This window comes from Colletes latitarsis, chromosome 4 (assembly GCF_051014445.1).
Source record: "Colletes latitarsis isolate SP2378_abdomen chromosome 4, iyColLati1, whole genome shotgun sequence".
Classification (NCBI taxonomy): domain Eukaryota; kingdom Metazoa; phylum Arthropoda; class Insecta; order Hymenoptera; family Colletidae; genus Colletes; species Colletes latitarsis.
The window spans coordinates 42910998-42930666 of record NC_135137.1 but is presented as its reverse complement, the minus strand read 5'-3'; the positions used below and the strand labels follow the sequence as shown (position 1 = coordinate 42930666).

The following is a 19669-nucleotide window of genomic DNA, read 5'->3' as shown; positions in this document are numbered from 1 at the left end:
AGTGCACCTAATTGCAGAATTGTACGGACAAAGAGAAAATAATTACGAATGCGATTTGAATATGCGACGTTGCCGCTGGGAAATTAATTACCGAATAGATAATAATTTAAATAAATTGAAATTCGTAAATTTTGTTCGGCCAACAAACAGACGCGTTTCGAGGTTCGCGCCGGGACCTAACCGGAAACTTGGTCGTTAAGTCGCCGATGTCGAACATAAATTTTCAAGTCACGGTTGTTTTAATTAAAATTTATTACTCGCGGAGAGAGTCGCGGACGCATTTTCTACATAATGTTCGTCTCAGTGAACGGCGAAGCATCTGATTCCGCGAACAGGAAGGTAGGCATAATTGCTTTTCAACTGTTCGCATTAAGGCTTGTTCCATAAGCTCCTCACCATCCGTCTGCACGTTAATGAAAAAGACCGCGAGCACACTCGGTGGATTCCAGAGCCACGATTTTCTTCAATTTCGTATAAATTTAATTACCGGCAGATCTGGTTGAAACTTCCGCGTCCTTATTAATGCGTCCCACTAATTTCCGTCAAAGGCTTCCCGACCAGGCTATCTCCATTTTGGAAATTGATTTAGATACTCTTGCTCGAGAGTAGACCACAAAATTTTTTCCGAGCTTGTTAGCTACTTAAACGACGAGAAGAGATCGTATATAATCGTGTGTCAAAAATGAAACGACACTTGAACGGTCCGGATCGCTTTGGAACGGTTGGCGTAAAATAGATCGGTAGCTATACATATAGTTCCGAAATAGAGTAAAGCGCGGCCCGGAGAAGGAAGAAATGTCATTACCGATGGGGAATCTCGTTGAAAGTGCGACGGCAAGGACGGCCAGCTTAAAGAAGTCAATTTTCCGCATCGAAACTCTAGGAGGTGGGTGGAGGCGTGCGTAGAGAATAATTTCCCTTACGACTGCGAGCGTTCCGGTCTCATTTCCCGTTCAGGGATCAAGGGGTCGTGGTTTTCTCGTTGGTTGTTTGCCACGCGCAGCCAAGACTGGAATTACCTCGGTGTCTCGGTGTACACGTCTGGATATTCCTCCGAAGGAGGAAGAGGCGGTTGCGTCGGTTCGCTGGAGGGACGTGGCTAAACACGAAAATGCCCTCGATAAGCAGGCTCGAGTTGTTAATGCGAAACTGATCGAGGGAAACGACATTTTCAGGGCGGCGTTACAAGGAGACGCGGTCGGGTCGCCTGGTATTTTCCGGCGAGTTCACCCCATTAAACATTTTTGCTATCTCGCTGGGATCTGTTCGAGGGTAGACACGAGAGCAAAGAGAGAGAGACGAAAGATGGAAAGAGAGAAGAACCGGTATATAAGCGTCGGTGGGAGGGTAGGGGGTTGGCGGAAGGCGCAGAGGTTGCTTGCTATCTAGACGTCGGCACCTGTTGCTTTTCCAGTCGGCCCTAGCTTCCCCTTCTCTCGCTCCGACTCTTCCTTCCTTTTCTTTTTTCTTCCATTATTTGTCTATTCTCTGTTTCTCCACTTTTCCTCCCTTTCTCAGCCGCTTTCCCCGATTCTTTCACGGTGCTAGCGGTCGCTTCCAGAGATTGAAACGCGTCTCTCAAAACCACTTACGCAGCTCCGTTACAACCGATCGAGTTATGTGTTTCCCGATACCGTTGCGTCAACAACCAACAGAGACCGTTTCGACTCGCGACGAACGGGAATACGTTTGTTACGAACGCTCGTATACTCCAACGCGCGCGATTCACTTTCGTTGTCTGACCGGTGACTGGCATATCTACTTGAACGCGACCCTACTGTTTCGCGTTTCCACGGTATTCGATTCGCTCGTCGCGACCGTAAAAGAATTTCTACGGTTCTCGGAGAGCGAGAGAATAAATCTGTTAAGAAATTTATTTCAAGGGTCACGCGCGACTCCGGTATTTTCGGTGCTTGAAAACAAAAGAGAATCCCCCGGTAGCATTCTGCAGAAATAAAAACTATTTCTTCCGCGCGCGAAACGAACGGTTGTAACTGTAAACGATCCAGAGCACTCTCTCGGCACGGGCAAAGCGATGTTCACGACCGCACGAGTGTCGACGCGTATAAACGCGAGCCGTTAAAGGGCATAATCCGACGCTCTTCGCGTCGGATGGCGCAATAATCAGCTGGGGGCTCAACATTGATATTACGCGTCCTATATTGCGGTGTACGACGCGCAGATAGTCCCATTCAGCAGGCACGGCACTCCAATACATACCCACCCACACGAATGTATTAGAGGAATACCATTGTGACGTGGCTTGATTACGAGGCTCGTAGTTCGCACCGCGTCCCCCTCGCGCTGATAGGTCGCCGCCCCTTTTCCGTCGACGTGCACCACGTCTACGACGTATTCCACGAGGGATCGTATTGCCAGCAAGTCCGGCACGAAGCTTACCGGATATCACCGTGTATTATCTCGATCATTACGCATCGACAACAAAGGAACCGATACCCATTGGTCTTAGGAAACGGACGCGTTACGGTGATCTGGCACGGAAGTTTGACGGCTCGTTATCGAGCCTCGATCACGACAGGCGTGAAAATCCCACTGGATGCTGTGCTCGTTGCACGGAATTCCATCTAACCTGGGCCAATCCACGCTCGTACGTCGTCTTTCAAACATCGTTAAAAGAGTATGTAGTGTCAATTACAATCATCTTTGCTCAGTAGACGTACCCCCCAAAATCTACGCATTTTCTTTCTTCATAGACATACCCCCGAAATCCTACGCAGTTTCGAGAAAAAAATTCATTAACGAAAATATAATATCTGACGAGAAATATTCTTCCGAAATTTCATGCGAATCTAGGAGTTAATTAGAGGACACTGTAGGGACAATAAGATAGTTCGAGTACCGGATCAGTTAAATCGTTCGTATCGTCGACGACAGTAGTGTTCGGTATCCAGCAGTTTGCCGTCGCCGATTGATTAAACGCGTTTCTCTATTTTATTATTTCGTGCTCGGTAAATGGAAAGAAGTTTTTCGATATCGCAGCGACAGGTGGGAAAAAAGAAAGCTCGATCTCGTTCAATTACCCTGTAGTCGCGAACTACGATGCGCGTGCCAAGCGAACTGTTGGCAATACGTTTTTGGCTTCGATATGCACGTGGAAGAGCATCGATTGTGAATTCAGCTCGAAGTAGCCTCTCGGGACCGATATCGGTGCGGCGAATCGTCGATTATTGCCCTTAAAACGATCCGACGATTGCTGCTCGAAAAGGAACTAACGGGGCTACTATGTACCTATGAATAATTTATCCGCGAAGGTGTTATTAATACTTTTTCTCTTCATAATTTTGAAAACAGCCGGGCAGGCGGTGATTTGAAGCGGTTGTCGGGACCGTTTCGGGCTTATGCTCGGCGAATGTGGCGACGATAGATATACTGCCAGAACATATAATGGATAGCGTACATGTAACACTACCAGGGCGAATCATCGATCACATTGCCTTTTAATAGCTCAACCTATGTGCTACTTAAAAGGGATCGTGACACTCTATAGGGGATACGTCTAAGATAAATCGTCGTCACTGCTAGCTTAGAGTCAAGTATACTTTAGCCCTTTCCAGCGTGTCGGGCGCTTGTGTCGAGAAGCTGCGCTATAGTTCTCTTTTCTATGCACGGCTTACAAATATATTCCGTTCGTTTATTTTTCATGAAAATATATCATAGTAAAATTCATCCAAAAAGGTTACGATACGAGTATTTGCTTTTCAATTTGCAAGGATAGTTTAAAAGTTGTTAAGGGTCGTTCTCCATTATATCTGTTTTTCCGTGAAATTCCGTGCGTTCGTATTCGAGTCCGGTTGGAAGAACACACCTTTCTCTGGGCCGTACACACCTGATCGATCGTATTTAGAAGTTACTCGGTTCTCGAACAGACTAGCCGCTTCTCGATTCCAGCCGGTGGGGCAAAGTCATATCCTGCGCTCGTATCTTGGCAGGAAAGCGAGTCAAGAGATCGAGCGAAGGGAAGAAGGGACGCTTAGGGGCTGGCCAAGATCGAAACGAAGCGAAAGGATGCCGGGTGTTTCTCCGGTGCTGCGGAAAAGGAGCTCAGGGTCTGGCAAAGGGGACAACGGTCGCGGTGCACGGCTAGACAGAGAGGAAGATCCTGGCGAGTAGATAGCACCGGGTGCCGAGAGCAAACGAGTTTCGCCGAGTTTGGACAACACTTTAACCGTTTAGTAGGTGGGCGGCGAGCGAAGGTGGTTCAGTCGCCGCGCCGGCTGGAAGTGACTGTGCGACGAGCGCGGGGCTGTTCACCGAGCGTTATCCGATGCTGGCGAACCGAGCCGGCGTAAAACTGTTGACCGAACCACTGCTTTTAACCCCGCGGACCGCGCGGCAGACCTCGAACGGGGTAAATACCCGACGCTCGTTAAGAGAACCGCTCCACACCGCGCGCACACGGCTTCGTTGTACACCACTTACGACGTGCTGGGATTAGCACGAGAGCCTGACGGCTCCGTAGACGCGCGCCGATCCCGTCAAAGTTCTTTGCCGGGCGGTTTACACGCGTTCCAGCGACGCCGTTAACGGCCAATTTAAGCGCGGCGAGACCAACTTTTCTCTCTGCTCGACGATCAGAACGCTGTGACGCGACGACGCGAACCGTGCTAAAATTTATCCGAAATTAATTGGCCGTGTTCGGTAACCTGACGCATCCGCTCTTCACGAACAAACATTCGTTTCCTCCCGTTGTTAGCCTCGCGAAACTCGTTCGGTTCGAGCCGATCGGTTTCGAGTCGTTGGCCAGCAGTCTCTTTCCAAGTCGAAGAGTAAACGACACCATGAGAGAGACCGAGTAGTACCGGAGGAGGAGGAGGAGGAGGGAAGTTGCACGAAAACCAGGAGGACCAAGAGGCAGCACCGTTGCCCAAGAGGAAGAGGAGTCACGAAGCGGCTATAAATACGCTGCGCCACCTGCACCTAACGTCCACCAACGTATAGAGCAGACCGTGGTGCCTCGTTCCCAGACCGGCGCGAAACGCAACACGACGCCTACGGTAGCTCCGGTCCGGCTTCTCGGCTTCGTTCCTCCGCGAATTAATGCATGAAATTGTTTCTCTTCCGGTCGAAAACGCGAAACGCGTGTATCGCTCGGAAAGGATCGAGATTCATCGCCTCGAGAGCCTGCCGATTATTCTCGTATTTCGCTGGCGAACAGGCTCGTGTTCGAAACGCCGTGCAGCATCGGGAATAGAATCATCGAGGGTACTGTTCCCAAGAACGAATGAATCTTTGCTATCGTGACCGCGATAGCAATGATGCAACACCGTTTCCAGAATTTAATGGAGCCGAGAATCTTGGATAATTGAACACTTATCGACAACGATCGGAGATAGAATAGAATGGCCGGCTTACGGGCGAATAAAATATGCGCGCGGACGTTTCTCCGCGATCGATCGTTGCCTATGACCCCTCGTAATTCCTGTTCGCGTCAAAGAAACTATAATTTTCAGCGCTCTGAACCCCGTAACGACGACGATTTGACGTCGAAGGGATTCCCTCGACGCATCGCGCCCAAACAATGTGAAACCGGATCGAGGTTTACTTTATTCATCCGTGGTTCGCGTACAGAGAGAACAGCGAGGTAGACGTTACATAGAAGGTTACTCGATGCTTCCCCGAGCCAACAGTCGCGGTGCACGCGATATCGTCTGGATCTGGTAAAGGAATAATAAAAAGAGAAAGACAGGACGCGCGCAGAGAGGAGAAAAATAAAAAGCAGATATTCGTTGTGCGACGATATTAAAAGCAACGAGCTCTGGGCGCACGCGCGTAACCGACGACGGCATTAAAAAACCCAACAACAAAGCACGCGCCTCGCGTCACCCCTCTACGCATCGCCTTTTAAATCCGACACCCTTGAGCGCGGATTTTAAGCAAACAAACACCTATCGAATGTATCACGGATAAACGAAGGGCGAACGGTCTGAGCGAAAAGCAAAGAGGGCGGAGCAAAAAAACCATAAAGTGCTCGCACACAGAGAGGCCGGCGAATAAGGAAGAGAGGCAAGAAGAGAGGGTAGTCGGGCCGCGCGGTACAAGGGTAGTTTACTACGAGCGTGTTAATTAAACAAAAAGCCACCCCGTATACCAAGCTAATTAGAGTGGCTCTCTTACCAGCCCGAGCGCGTTCTTCGCTTCAAAAAATATTTTCCTCCTGCTTCTTCGAGCGAGAGCAATCATTTTCCTTTATTTCCGTGCATTTTTTTACTTTGAGTTTCCCTCTTCGACGCGGTCGAAAGCTCATCGTTCGCGACCAGACGTCTGCGCAGGATCATTACATCGCGACAACGTCTAGAATTAGTTTTCGTGGCTGCACCGGAACTAGAGAGCGCGTTTCCTTTTCTTTTCTTTTCGTACGACTCGATTCGAATTGTTTATTCGACGTTTTGAATGCTCGCGCGACACGTATACATACACGGTAACGAAGCGGGAAGATTAAACGGTTCGTCCATCGGGGCGCGTTTTATTCGATTCGAGCGAGCCGGTCTCACGCAGTGGCAGATTTACGGTGAAAACGGGCCAACCGCGATTAGGATTCGCTAACGCAGCCGCAAACAAACACTGTGGTCGGAACGATGGTGGACAGAAGGTAGAACAGAGGCGCGCGGAATGAGCAACAGGGACGGATAGTAGGTCGGTAACGAACGGCAAGGGACGGAAGAGAGAGGATAAAGGACCAAGGGAACGGTACAGGGTTGAATGGAGAGAGAAACATCTGCGATCGGATTAGCGGTGAACAGTGGCGACACTTCCGGGTGATTAGGCTGATTCCACATCCACTCTAAGCCCGCGCTTACAACGCTGCAGTTCGATGGACTACCAAAGCTCCAAACCGTATAATTCGCATTACTGCTTGCTTCTGTTTTCCGTCTATGTTCCTTGGAAAATTTCCTGATCGTCGTGCCCTTTCTTGCCACGATCGACAGCGGAACGTTTCGCGCCCTTTCCATCCCCAACAAACGAAACGTAAAACGATGGAAGCGTCGCGCGACGTTAATTCTCGTTCGGTTTCGCCGGTACCAGCATAACCTGCAAGCCGATCGTCATCCGTTTCAGTCGCAATTTATTCAAAACGAGCGATAAATCGCCGACACGAACGACAAATTCAATTTCTCGCCAACTTTAACGCAGTCGACGCGAGCTGGACAATTGGCTTCTAGGAAAGAAGACACGCGAGCGTGTATTCCGGACGAGAATAGCTGCACGCTCGCTGGATATTCGAGGAAAACAGCCAAAGTTCCTAGCTGTTTAGAGACGGGACGTCTGGATCTCTAGCATTCTTTACCGTTTCACCTATTCCACTGGTTCGGTCATAGACGCGACGCTATTTCAGACCGACTTGCCTTTTTCTCGGTTCTTCTATTTCGTTACGTGAAAAGTGTCTATTCTCTTGTCGCTTCCGAGCCGTGAAATGGATTCGCGAAACTCTGTACGCTGTACAGACGGCACGAAATTATTGTATAAAGTGTCTCGATAAATTTTTAACCATAGAACGTCGAACCAGGGCACGCCGTACTCTGCGAGTTTCTCTTGGCTGTAATTTTCAGCCGGGCGAATATTTTTTAAATTCCATTTTCTTTCGGAAAAAACAAAAAAATATTTAAAAACGGTCATTGTTTAAGGTCGAAATAAAAACAAATCGCAGTTCGTGACTTTAACGGACGCGGGGATAAAAATTCATTTGCGATTGCAGTTTTCGTGCGAATCGATGGAAGCTGGAAACTTTGAGGTTCTGTATTTTTTCAATACGAACAAAATCTTTGACATCGGGGCATAGAACGACGATACTTACGTTATGGAAGAAAAACTACAAACCGATAATATAATTAACATTGCGAGTAATTACACTTACTCGTTATTTGCGACACGCTATTGTGCAAAGCAATTGAAAGGGAGTATCGAAAACGTTTCGTTGTTCGACAATTTATCGGATAAAATGTACTTATCAACGTTGGGCCGTTCCATTTAAATTACTAAATTGTTTCAAGTACGTAAAGGATGAAGCAAAATTAATAGAGCAATCAGACGATTCGCAATTAATTAAACAAATTGACTAGCAGTGGAGTATTCGCGAACTAATTACACCGACTACACCGAACACGTGTTCTCATAACTGCATTACGATATAGACTATGCAACACGCTAATCAGTTTTCAACCGGGTCAACGAACGATTCGGAGGAATATGTGTAGGTGCGGGGATGGGAACCTTTTATTAAAAATAGAAAACACTGGTACTAGAATATATCTAACAACGTTCTCCCCTCTACGTCCATTCGTTTTTCCGAAATTTACATCTGTTTCGGATTCGCCGTTATTAAGACAATAACAGACGCGACGCGCGAGAAGGTTAGACCGGTAAACTGCCGTCTCGACGGTTACCGGTGTGTACCGGTTTCGAATCGAACCGAGCCGAAACGCTTCGATACTGAGCTCAGTTGTCGTATCGCCGCTGACCGGACCACTCGAAATAAACTGTGATTTCTATTCCGCGAGTGATATCGGTCCCATACTTTTGTGCCTCATCTTTCCTCCTCGTACGCCAGTGGTCCACGGCCCTGACTCCGAACACCATCATCCACCTGCATGCAGAGAGATATCGACTCGAAAATCGTTCCATCGAATCACACACAACACCTTACTCTGAACGTTAATTCGCGTTGGAACAATCAACGGCGAAATTTACTGTTTACGCAGGTATGTTCTCCGGTAGCGTTGCGTATTATTATCATCGTTATTCCGCTCACGGTACGATAAAGTAGATGCGAATGTTTTGAAAGCATGCAGTAACGACTCGCTGTCGGAAAACTCTCCGAGTGAACCTATATATAATGCAAAGCCTTCGAGCGAGTAATTTTCAACGTGTCCCGTCATTCTGTCCCGCAGCGTATTTCGGTAGCGGGTTTACCTTCTGGTTCTCCTTCTTGGCCGTGTTCGCGTCCCCTCCTACGCTCGGGATCTCTTGTTCGTTCCTGGTTGCCGCGACGAGCCCCTCCCTGGACCGGTTGATAGCGATTCTCGTGCCAAGAGCTACTCGGCCGGGCCAAGCGCAACTTGGCCCGGGCACAATCGAGTGAAAGTCGACGGGGGTGGAAACGCTCGACTCGAGTCGAGTGAAAGTCGACGGGAAGAAAATACGGATAAAACTAGGTACGCGGAGGTTGGTGGCCGCGGGACCGTGTAGAGCCGGGAAGCTGGAAATTACGGTGACTGAGCGGCGACTCTGGCCAGGGATGAAAGTTGCCAGGCGGCGTTCAGGTCGGATTACGAGGTAAATGTTTGCACGGCAGGTGGGCCGAGTTACGAGAACGGGATAACTGCAGGGCATCAATACGACCGTCGCTCGTCACCAGCCGACTCGACGTTTCCTCTTTTCTTTCCGCGCCAAGCCGCGTCGGTTCCACGAACAATGCCCGACGCTCGTCGGATGTTCGCGGTATTCGAGCGTCCCGTACGTCTCTGCCAATTAGCGAAAAGATTGAACTCGTAATAACGACGCGTCGCGTAACTACCGTCGAGTGCAATCCTTTAATAATACCTGCGACCGCTATTCAATTTCCCTGTGAATCGAAACAATTATTATTGTCCGGCGACGCCTCGCCGCGCCGCGCCGCGCCGCGCCGAACGGGACGCGACCGTCCACCCATTGTCCCCGTGACCGTAGACATTTCCATAACGATTAATACGGCCATCGTTGCGCCGATTCTCGTCGTTATCGCGATTCAGAAAACGTAACCGGTTCTAATTTCCAATCGTAAGTTCGTTGATATTGGCCAAGTGGAGGAACATTCTCGTCGCGCGAATTTCATTTGTACGAAACCGAAAAAGAGAAACGCCCCGCGCGAACCCACTAATCGCTATCGGAGGTAATTGTATCATTCCGCTAATAATTGGCGCGCGGTAGCACCGTCGATCGGAAATGTAATTGCATCGTCGATAACGCGCGCCTCTCTGTTTGGTTTGGTTTCGCGCCCCGTAAACGTCGAATCGCGCGACTTGGACGGGAAAATTTGCACCGTGAATCGCTCGTTTGCGAGACCTCCTTCCCGTCCCTTTTTCGCCCCCGCTTTAATCGACATAAATTCTAGTTACTTTCACCGGTGATATATTCCGCCGGGTATTCCCAGATTTCATTCTCCGCGTTCCGCCGCACCGACACCCGCTGGTTATGTTAGGAAACGTTAACTACAAATTCGATATTCGCCGGAATATTGCCGCGGTAATACGTACGAGTCAAGGGAAATTTATGTCGTCGGTTTTCTTTAGTGGCTTTATTGCCGATCGATGCCGTCAACAACTCCGGTTCCAACAACACCAATAACTACAGCTTCCTCCGGGTAACGTTATTTTCTGATATTCGCGAAGCTGGAATTTCGATATTAACGCATCGGAACTTTAGAATCGGTGCTGTATTAGAACGGTATCGCGGACACCCGAACGAGACCAACGATCGCGACCGTGTTAGATAGAAAACAAGCCAAAACTTGAGGAAGCTTTCTAGAAAGTGTTTTATTCTTTCCTTTTGCTTTTCAGGCCGGCAACAGTTACAAATCGCCCGAGGAGTCGCCGCATTCGGAACACAGCAGATTGAGGTGAGTTTCAGCTTTTCTACCTACGCTTCTTCGAGTTTACTTGCAATTGATAACGCATTAAACGTCGCCAGCCACGGAATCATCGAATAAATAACGTTAGGCTTCACTTTGACCGCGGTAATCTCAAATCTCTGATTTCAAAAGAAAAGTCAGGTTTCATTATTCGTAACGTAGAGAATTTATGAAGAATTTTTTTTACGTGTATCTTATTCTTCATTAGCAGAGTAGAATTTAAGAAGCGCCCCTCGTATTTTCTCGTTTAAAATTTAAAAAGAATACGGATTCTTCCCAACGACGAAGAAACAATTGGAATTATGCTGGTTCTTTTCTGGTTCTGCACCTTACAGTGCGCGCCAGCCAGCAAGGCGTCGTTTCATTTAGCTTTTCGATCGAGAAACAAATAGAAGAACGCAAGAAATAAACGTATAAAGCACGGCGAGGTTGTTTAAAGTCGAAAATTCAACCAGAGAGGGAGTCTCGCAGAGACGAACGATCGGAAAAAATATCATTGCTTCCGCATTTCACACGAATAGTGGAAGGATTTGGATCAAGTAAGGAAATTTTATCCACTATTCGTCCAATATCGGTTCTTGCTGATAGCCGAGTATATTTTCGTCTCGTAACCGTGATATCCATTCCCGAGTCACTTTTAAAATATGTGTAATACCAGGTATATCATTTTCCAGTATCATTGATTCGACGTTGCCATAAATCACTTACTCGTATAAATATTAACTTGAAATCGAGTTTTGGCGGTTAGTTCCTCGTCGATCGGCATACATATAGTTTTAAAAGGGAATCGCGAGTTTCGTGTCGACGGCGATGTAACTGCGGTGAAAGGGCGAGTAGACGGGAACGATTATCTTTCATTACACCTGCGATTCCCAGGTGCAATGTGTTCCAATTAATCGCAACGACCCGGGGTTAAAGTCAGCGTGCAACGGGGACGAGGCGGGACGGCAAGCTGGTCAGGCGTGGCACGAGACGCCGGAAGTTACGGGTCCCGGACGTCATGGATTCGAACGGAATTCGCTAAAAGTGATACGTGCTCGCGATACGCGTATAGAATTTCGGCGTCGAGTTTCGGTGGTCGATAATAATTTCTCGGTTGAAATGGCTCGTCACGTGCGGTCGCGTGTAAAAGTTGCTTCCGAAAGGATAAGAGAAAATTATTCTGAAGCTCGAAAGTAACGAAAAAAAGCCTCGGAATACGATATTCGCTAACTGAACGTAATTTTTCATGCAAAAGAAACGAATAGCATAGCCACGTTCAGTTTTTACGTTATCGAGATAAAAATAATTGTTAAAAGAATTCTACGTACACGTTACGATAGCAATGTGCACGATGTTAGACGGTAGAAAGCCAGAGGGAATCTACATTTACACGAGCTTGTTTCATTACTCCGGGGCTCTGAAATTTATACTCCGCAGACTGATATTCTACTTGAAACTTGTTAAGTAGAAGCGCGGATAGTCAGACGGGGGAGCCAAGTCACTTGTTATCCACATTTACAAGGTTGTTGGACGACGAATAATGTACAATTATTACCTTATATTAAAATACACATATTTATAAAGCATACTATATTTATCTATCTACAGAATTATAAATAATTTTCTACCATAACGTTCGTATGCTTTCGCTACCGACTGTATCATAATTGGATGTCCGGAACGTCCGTATTGAATTTTTTAATGCTGTTTCGAAGGCAGCGGGTGTCATCGAAATGCGCCGTATTGCGGCAATAATAGTGGGAGTTTGAGAAGGGACGAGGGTCAAACCGGATATCAAGCACACGAGGTAAAACATCACGGTGCAACGGCCACGTTGTCTCGCCTCCTCTCTCGTCTATTACGTCGTCGTCCGTGTGATAAATGGCCAACTGAAAAAAATATAACGGAACCGTGCAATTCTTTCTCTCGCGAACGCTTCTTCCTCGACGACCTATAATTTTTCGTGGCCTCTCGAAAATAAATATTGCGATCTGTCACTATTATCCGTACACGGAAACGTTTTCCTTCGATTCGTTAATATTCCCGAAACTCCATCGAGTTAACTTCATACGCGTTAAAGCATGCTTCGTGGACGAACGAAACTAGAAAATTCAGAATCAAATGCACGCGACGCGACGTCTGACGAAGAGTAATCGCTGTCCATCGTCGTTCTAATCGAAAGAGATTTTTCGCTATCGCGTTCGTCAGCCACCGTGTTTGTCGAGGTTCAAATTTTATCCTGTCTATTTATACAATAGTATTTCTAACATCTTCGTGTGCCTCGCTTTGGTCTGCAACGTCAATATGGAAAGCGATACGGCGATATCGATGAGCTATGTGATTTAATAATTGCTTAATGATAAAACTACGTAGAGCACATATTTGAATATTTATAAAATGTTCCATTTAAAAACATCGAATCAAAAAGCAGTTAGAGAGCTCCCACCGAATCGAAACTATTGCAAAAATCGTCCAGCGACAAGCAACAGTTTCCGCATGAAACGGGCGGCTATTAAAGCGTTCAAGAATTTTTAATAGTTGTTCGCGGTTTTATGCGGATCTCTCTACGTTTCGGGACATTTTTCGTTGAGCAATTTTCAAGTTTTGGCCGTAGAGAATAGACGTAAAATCGCAGATGGAGCTCGAAGCTTCAAAGAACGCGCGTAACCCATTCCGGAGTTGGGTTAAACGAAGAGATTTTCTTTTCGAAGCGTTCATTTGGAGGAAGTTAGCAAATGACTGGCGGCAGACACGCGGTGCTAAATGACTGGCAGGCACCAGGCACTCTATCTTCGTGTACAGACACGTCGCGAAACGAGCCGGAATTCCTCGTAGGATACTGCATTCGAAACGCTTAAGCGCTCGTATGCTATATCTGACAAGCGATTAATTATGAACGCGCGATTAGGCCTAGGATTCGGGGCTTTTCGTCGAACGTTCTGCGAACGAATTCGCCCGGAAAGATGCCCGTATATGGATCGACCGAGAATTTCTCTAGTGCCTCGTCGACGTAGGTAATTGGCTCTGGGCAGTTGCAACCTTTTAATTGGTTCCGGTCGTACGTTTCGCCAGGAGCGCGCGCCGGACTGCGGTCCGATGATTTTTCATTTACGTTTGGTCGAAAATCACCGTCAAAAATAATAAGCGGGGATCGATGAAAGCTCGGGATCGTATCGACGAGATGATATTCTCACGGTACGACGCTTCTCTGGCTAGAATTTAATATCTCGAAGCTAGTCGAAAGGAATTTAATGCGGTACGCGTGAGCTATGTAGATTTCATCATTCACAACCGCCCACTGCGTGCAACAACATCATGAAATTGTAGAGTGTTTGTCGAAAAAATTAGAAACAATCGGAATTATGTATATGTACGTATAACAGATCGTACTAGGCTGTATTTTATTGGAAAGTTTTGCTTTTAAAAATTCAGAAAGATCTAGATCCGAAGTACACGATCGACTAAGATACGCGAATGGAGCGACTTTGTTCGAGTTTTAGAAATTCGATATTCGAAACGAACTTGATACGATATCACCATGTGATCAATTTCATGAGTTACCATAGAGAAAATTCACAAATATTATTTGTCGGATTAACGGATTACCTGCGATCTCTGGCGGAGCGGACGAAGCAATTATTTCGAATTTATCGATTGTATTCTGGCTGATGGTGGTCATGTAACATCGACGCTCGTTATAATCATACTGGCGCGGCAGCGGTTTTCTCCCTTTTTTTAAAATCTCGTTAAGAAAGCAATATTTTTTCTCTAGAGCGAAAACTGTCTGCCACTGGATTAACGAATTTTGCTGTCGCCACCTTCTGCACCGATGAAAAACGATTTTCTTGATCCTTGAAGATACAATTCGGGTGCGGCTCGAATCCTTATCCCGTCGGATTGAAAGAAAATACCGCGATGTTATTTCAATCGTACTTGGTTCATCCCGTAACGAAACCCTGATTACTCCATCATTTCGTTCGTTTCTCGTCCAGATATCGTATTAAAGCCGATGCCTTTAACCAGCGAAAACAGGAACGCGTTCGCCGTACATCTCTGCGTTCAGACGAACATATTCTACTTGGAAAGTTTTGTTTCGAACTATACATTGCGCTTCGTATTTATATCTTTTAATATCCGGCGTAACTGCTTTCCATTCATCCACAAATTTCGGTAGAGGAGACCAAAAATATCTAATAAACACGGCTCTCCCGTACGCGCATCGACCATATTGCTGCGAAATGCATTTGACCGTCCGATGGCGCGTTGCCAATACAAATCTGGCGACTTTCGGCGTCATTCGAACGCTCTCCGTTTCGACAGAATTGCGTTTCCTTACGCTTGTATTATTAAAATAGCAATTAGCTTGCTAAACGGGTTTCTATAATCTCGTGGAAATTAAGAGCTCCTTTACGTACGTGTACGTTACCGAACAATAAGCATGGAGTACACGCCGCGACGGATATGCCTCTCTATACGAGCATCGTGGCTTGTTTCCAAGTTAAACTTGGAGACGTTCGTTGTCGGTAGGGGTGCACAATCCTACGCTCAACGCGGAAATACAGATACCAGTATAAATAAAACGTATATTTAGGCCGCGTAAGGTGTTCCTGCGTTTCACATTAGATATGATTTGCAACCATGGTTCGACCGTGCTTTTAAACTGACTTACTTATCATGCGTTTCGACATTTTGGAGATCGGCAAAACGTTCGATGCAATGAAAATCGATAGGATCGAAACATCCTGCTCGTCCATTTTCCGTCGAAAAATATCGTACGGATGTCCAAACATTGATATTTTAGCTACGAATAACGGGATTATAATCGTAAATCCGCAAACTATCTCTCGTCGAAGTAATTACTTTCGCATCGTTGGACATCTGTAAGAATAAAAGTCAACAACAAATGTTTATACTCTTCGATTTTTCCCCGACCGTAGTTTCGTACAATCGGGCAACGAATTAAATACTTCTCGTAAGTTTTATTATTCGCTTCGAGCGGAAGCATTTACAGCGTACAAAAATTGTGGTCTAGAAACCTGTATTCGTTAAATTCCGTTCTTGTTTGGGCAAGTAGGATACGCCCGGAAAACTTTCGGGCAACAATCTAAAACTGTAAACCACTCTGCTTAAAGCTTGTGTGTGTTTTGCGCGAAGGGAACAAGGGACTTGGGTCAAAGCTCTACTTTATCGCGAAGGAGAACCGTGAGTTTCAAGAGTGCGTGATGAATCGCGGAAACTTTTCCGAATTATACATTCTTGGGAAACGCAGAAGTTTAAAACTCGGTTTTACGGAATCTTCGTTAGAACGTACAGACACGCCGAAACGAAACAGCAGAATATGTGCTCTTATTAGAACGAGCCGCGTTCAGCCACGTTTTATTATAATCTTGCCAAACCTACGGGGAATTGGTTCGTTTTCGTTCATGCCCGAAGGTAACGCATCTTGTAAATAGTAAATTCGCCTAAACTCCTTGTAGTAAGGTCAACCGTATCGCCGAGAATCGGGCAAAGGCGACGAAACTTCGGGGTAAAAGTTTGCGAATAAACTTTCCTCTCGCGAGACGAAGCGTGGAAGAAGAAAGACTGACAGCGTGAAGAACGATAGAGAGGACGAAAGAAAAAGCTATTCGGCCTGGTTGAAGACGCGGTGTCATCTTGACGTAAAATATGGATTATTCCGGACATTTGCATTCGGAAAATAAGCCGACGAACTCGCTGAACGTGGAATCGGATCTCTCTTCCTTCTACTATCTTCTGTTGGGTTCCGGGAACTTGTCGAAAAACTTTTCTCGGTAATTATCGAATCGTTTGCCAATTCATCGGCAATTGACGCGGAAGCTACACCGTTTTCCCGGTTCGAGAAAAGAAAAGAAAAATCTCCACCGGCCTCCCTTGAAAACAACTTTCTTCCCGAATACTCGTAGCCTCGGGGCCCTGGTTTGGGATCTTTTCAACGGCAATCTGCCGAAAGTCGTGGATACGTAATTAGCTTCGTTTGCATTCAACGTTACCGTACGCTGTCAGAATTCATCGATATTAATTACCTTCCTCGGCGACGTTAATCGATTCGTACGCGTTCTCGATCGACGAAAATCACAGCTCCAGCAGCACGCCATTGTCAGCGGTCATGCGAAACCGTTAATCGATGCTGTTACCGTCATTTCGACGATCAACCGTCGTCCTCTCGATCGACGGTACAAATTTATATCCTCGAAGCACGTTACGAAGAGCCGCGAGAGTAATAGTTATTGCTGGCGACAAGCGAGAGCGAGTATGACAAGATTGCATTACTCGCGCGGTGCGGCTCGTCCCTGTTTTCCGACGCGATTTCGCGGCTTACGATTTTCGGTACCGTTCCTGGAACACGTGTTTTTCAATATATCGTCGATTAATCCGTCAGCCATCCTTTATCAATTCGCCTCGCGTTGCTTGTCCTGTCACGGTTCATTACTTTATATCTCCGCTCTGTTGTTTGTCGTATCGCGACCGCTTGGAATAATCACTCGCTTAAATACGACAATATGTTCGCGCGCGTATAGAGATATAAAGTCCAGCCTTAAAATGCGAATTTCATTCGTAAATCCGTACGTATGAATAAATCCGTAAGAGTAGGTATGTTTGCAACTTTGGTTTTTCTCCGAATTTCCAATATTTCGGAGTGTTCGACGCTACTAAACCCAAATATATTTTCAGTATTTATTTAGTTTGTACGTTTGTTTGTCTGTCTAAATGTTTGCGCCGACGTAACTCGAAAATAGATCAATATATTTCGATAAAATTTTGTACGCGCCGAGACATCTGTCCAACTTTGAGAATAAGCTATTTTATGTCGGATTTTGCTAGCTGTAACGCATCGATCGTTTATTTTATATTCGTACAAACAAACGTGGAATGTATCGTAGGCGATCGAGGAAAGATGGAAACCTTTGTCGGATTCAAAAAGTTTACATTTCATATGGTAAACTAAGTAGCTATGCCCCGAAGCTGTCGGAACTTTCTCTATTGAATCTATTTCGGACTGTACACGTGGCAGTTATAATGCAGCTAATAATAAACGAAACCCTATCGTTCGTGTTCCATTTAAACAACGTTAGATTAATTCTACAGTTTGGAAATTACGTGTCGAGTTCTCGAGGAGAATTCAAACTATTCGACGCAGTCGAACGTATTAATAAACCACAGAGGATTGTTCGGTGTCGTTAACGAAGGGTTACTACTTAATATAACGGCCTGGCCCGTTAAATTTCACAACCATTCGTTTCTGCACCGGAGCACGCTGCTGAAGTAGCATGCATAACGTAGTTGCCGCGAAGTTCAAGTAGATTTATGCCACCGCCAGTATATTTCGATTAATTTTACGTTACGCGTATGTATCTACCTGTACCACTGTTACAGTTCAGAGCAGCTGGTTCGGGAAAAATTTCGATTAACCTTTTTACTCGTGGTGTTTAAACACTATCCGCTGCCCCGTAATTAGCTAATTCAGCTTCGCTTAACAATCCAAAGACTGACAGCGTTCCTTAAAGAATTTTCATAAAAGTTTCGTTCTCGCGAAAGTTTGCGTTTTATCGCGAGCCAAGTAAATTCCCAACAAGTACGGACGAAGCTCGAAAAAACATTTTGCCAGCCGTGTTTCCATCACGTCTCTGCTGTTGTTTTCCAGCGGCCGACGACCGTCCGTCAATGATGCTCCGCGGTTTTTCGTCTCGCGCGTTTCGGTGCCGTGCGCTCTCGGCTGGGAAATATTGATACGTAAAGCCAGAACAGCAAAGCCGTAAGAGAAAGTCGGAGGAAGTCTGTACTCGCGGATGGACTCGGATAGGCGCTTTGTGCGAAAATGAGAAAATCACGAGGCCGGAAAGTAAGAAACGTACTACACAGGTAGATACGCTCCGGTTGGAAATATCATTCCACCGATACAAATGCGCGAAACGCGCTGTACCGAGGCCCACGACGAACAGTTTCGTGCGTACGTAGCCGTGGAGGGACCGTTCGTATACGTGTACACGTACGTATGCACGCGTCGAAACACGGAAAGGGAGAAATTTGTTACGATCAACCTCGATACTGTGTACTGCGCGTTCGCGAGAACTTGGCTAGCGAAAGAAATACATACAAGTCTGATTGCTGCCTAGATCCCCGCGTATCCCCCGCTATCAAAGTGGGAATAGGTGGAGCAAGCAAAGTACTCGACTGTCTCCTGTGCCTGCCGTTTCGCTAGCCAACTTCTAGCGGATGCACAGTACGTGTACGCGTCAAGAAAATGTACGCGGATGGCTGAATTCGATGAGCAACGTTGGCGTTCCTAACAAATTTCCCGTAACTCGCGATAGTTTCATTAATTCGGGAATATTTCAGACAGCGTCGTCGCGTTCTCCGTTTTATTCCGCGAGGATCGTGCACGGAATAACGAGAGCAGGATGATCGAGGCGTTGGAAGGACGCGGACCCTGCGTTACGAAAGATCGAGCGAGAAATTCTTCGTTCCGCCTGGTGCACGGATGTTGAGAACGCGTCGACGATACAAGCAACGTTTTACAGGTGGCAACGTGCTTTGATAAACCACAATACGCGATCGCTATTTCGATATCCAGCAACGTACCGTTAAAGGGCTTCGCGACTCTATGAATACGCAATATTTCCCTACTTTCGAGTTACGCGGTATACGTTGCAATGCATCCGACGACTTCAGAAATAAAGCTGGATTTCCATTTCATCTGCATGCTGTTTTTCATACACACCGCGTGTCTTTGTGCCGACGTTGCTTGGAACGATCGCGAATCAACGGATTCGCTTCCTATCGATACCTATTAAACCACGTCGTCTTCTTGCTCTCCTTCGTTTTGCCTGGAACTCTGAGAATCAATTTGCGACGTCGATCCGCGTTAACCCATTTGTCCCGAAACGCTCGATTTCAAATTGTCCGAGACACGATGCCCAGGTGTTTCTCTCTTGTCAACGTCACGGCGCGCCGCGGCGCGCCGCGGCGTCGTCGATCTCGAAAACGAAAAATACTTTGTCGTCGTTTCGTTCTCGACACGCGAAATGTGCTTGACGGCGCGCG

The 19669-nt window shown here is 46.6% G+C and overlaps 1 protein-coding gene across 4 annotated transcripts in view; it reads left to right on the top strand.

The window, feature by feature from the left end:
• Positions 1 to 19669, top strand: part of Scgdelta (sarcoglycan delta) — a 164810-nt gene that overhangs the window by 100923 nt on the left and 44218 nt on the right. For 3 of the 4 annotated variants that reach the window (XM_076764051.1, XM_076764048.1, XM_076764052.1), the window contains one exon: positions 10554 to 10612. In XM_076764051.1, the coding sequence (XP_076620166.1) occupies positions 10554 to 10612 (59 nt within the window). Of the gene's footprint in view, positions 1 to 9124; positions 9292 to 10553; positions 10613 to 19669 lie in introns of those variants that run through there. The other variant, XM_076764053.1, reaches the window with a different exon arrangement.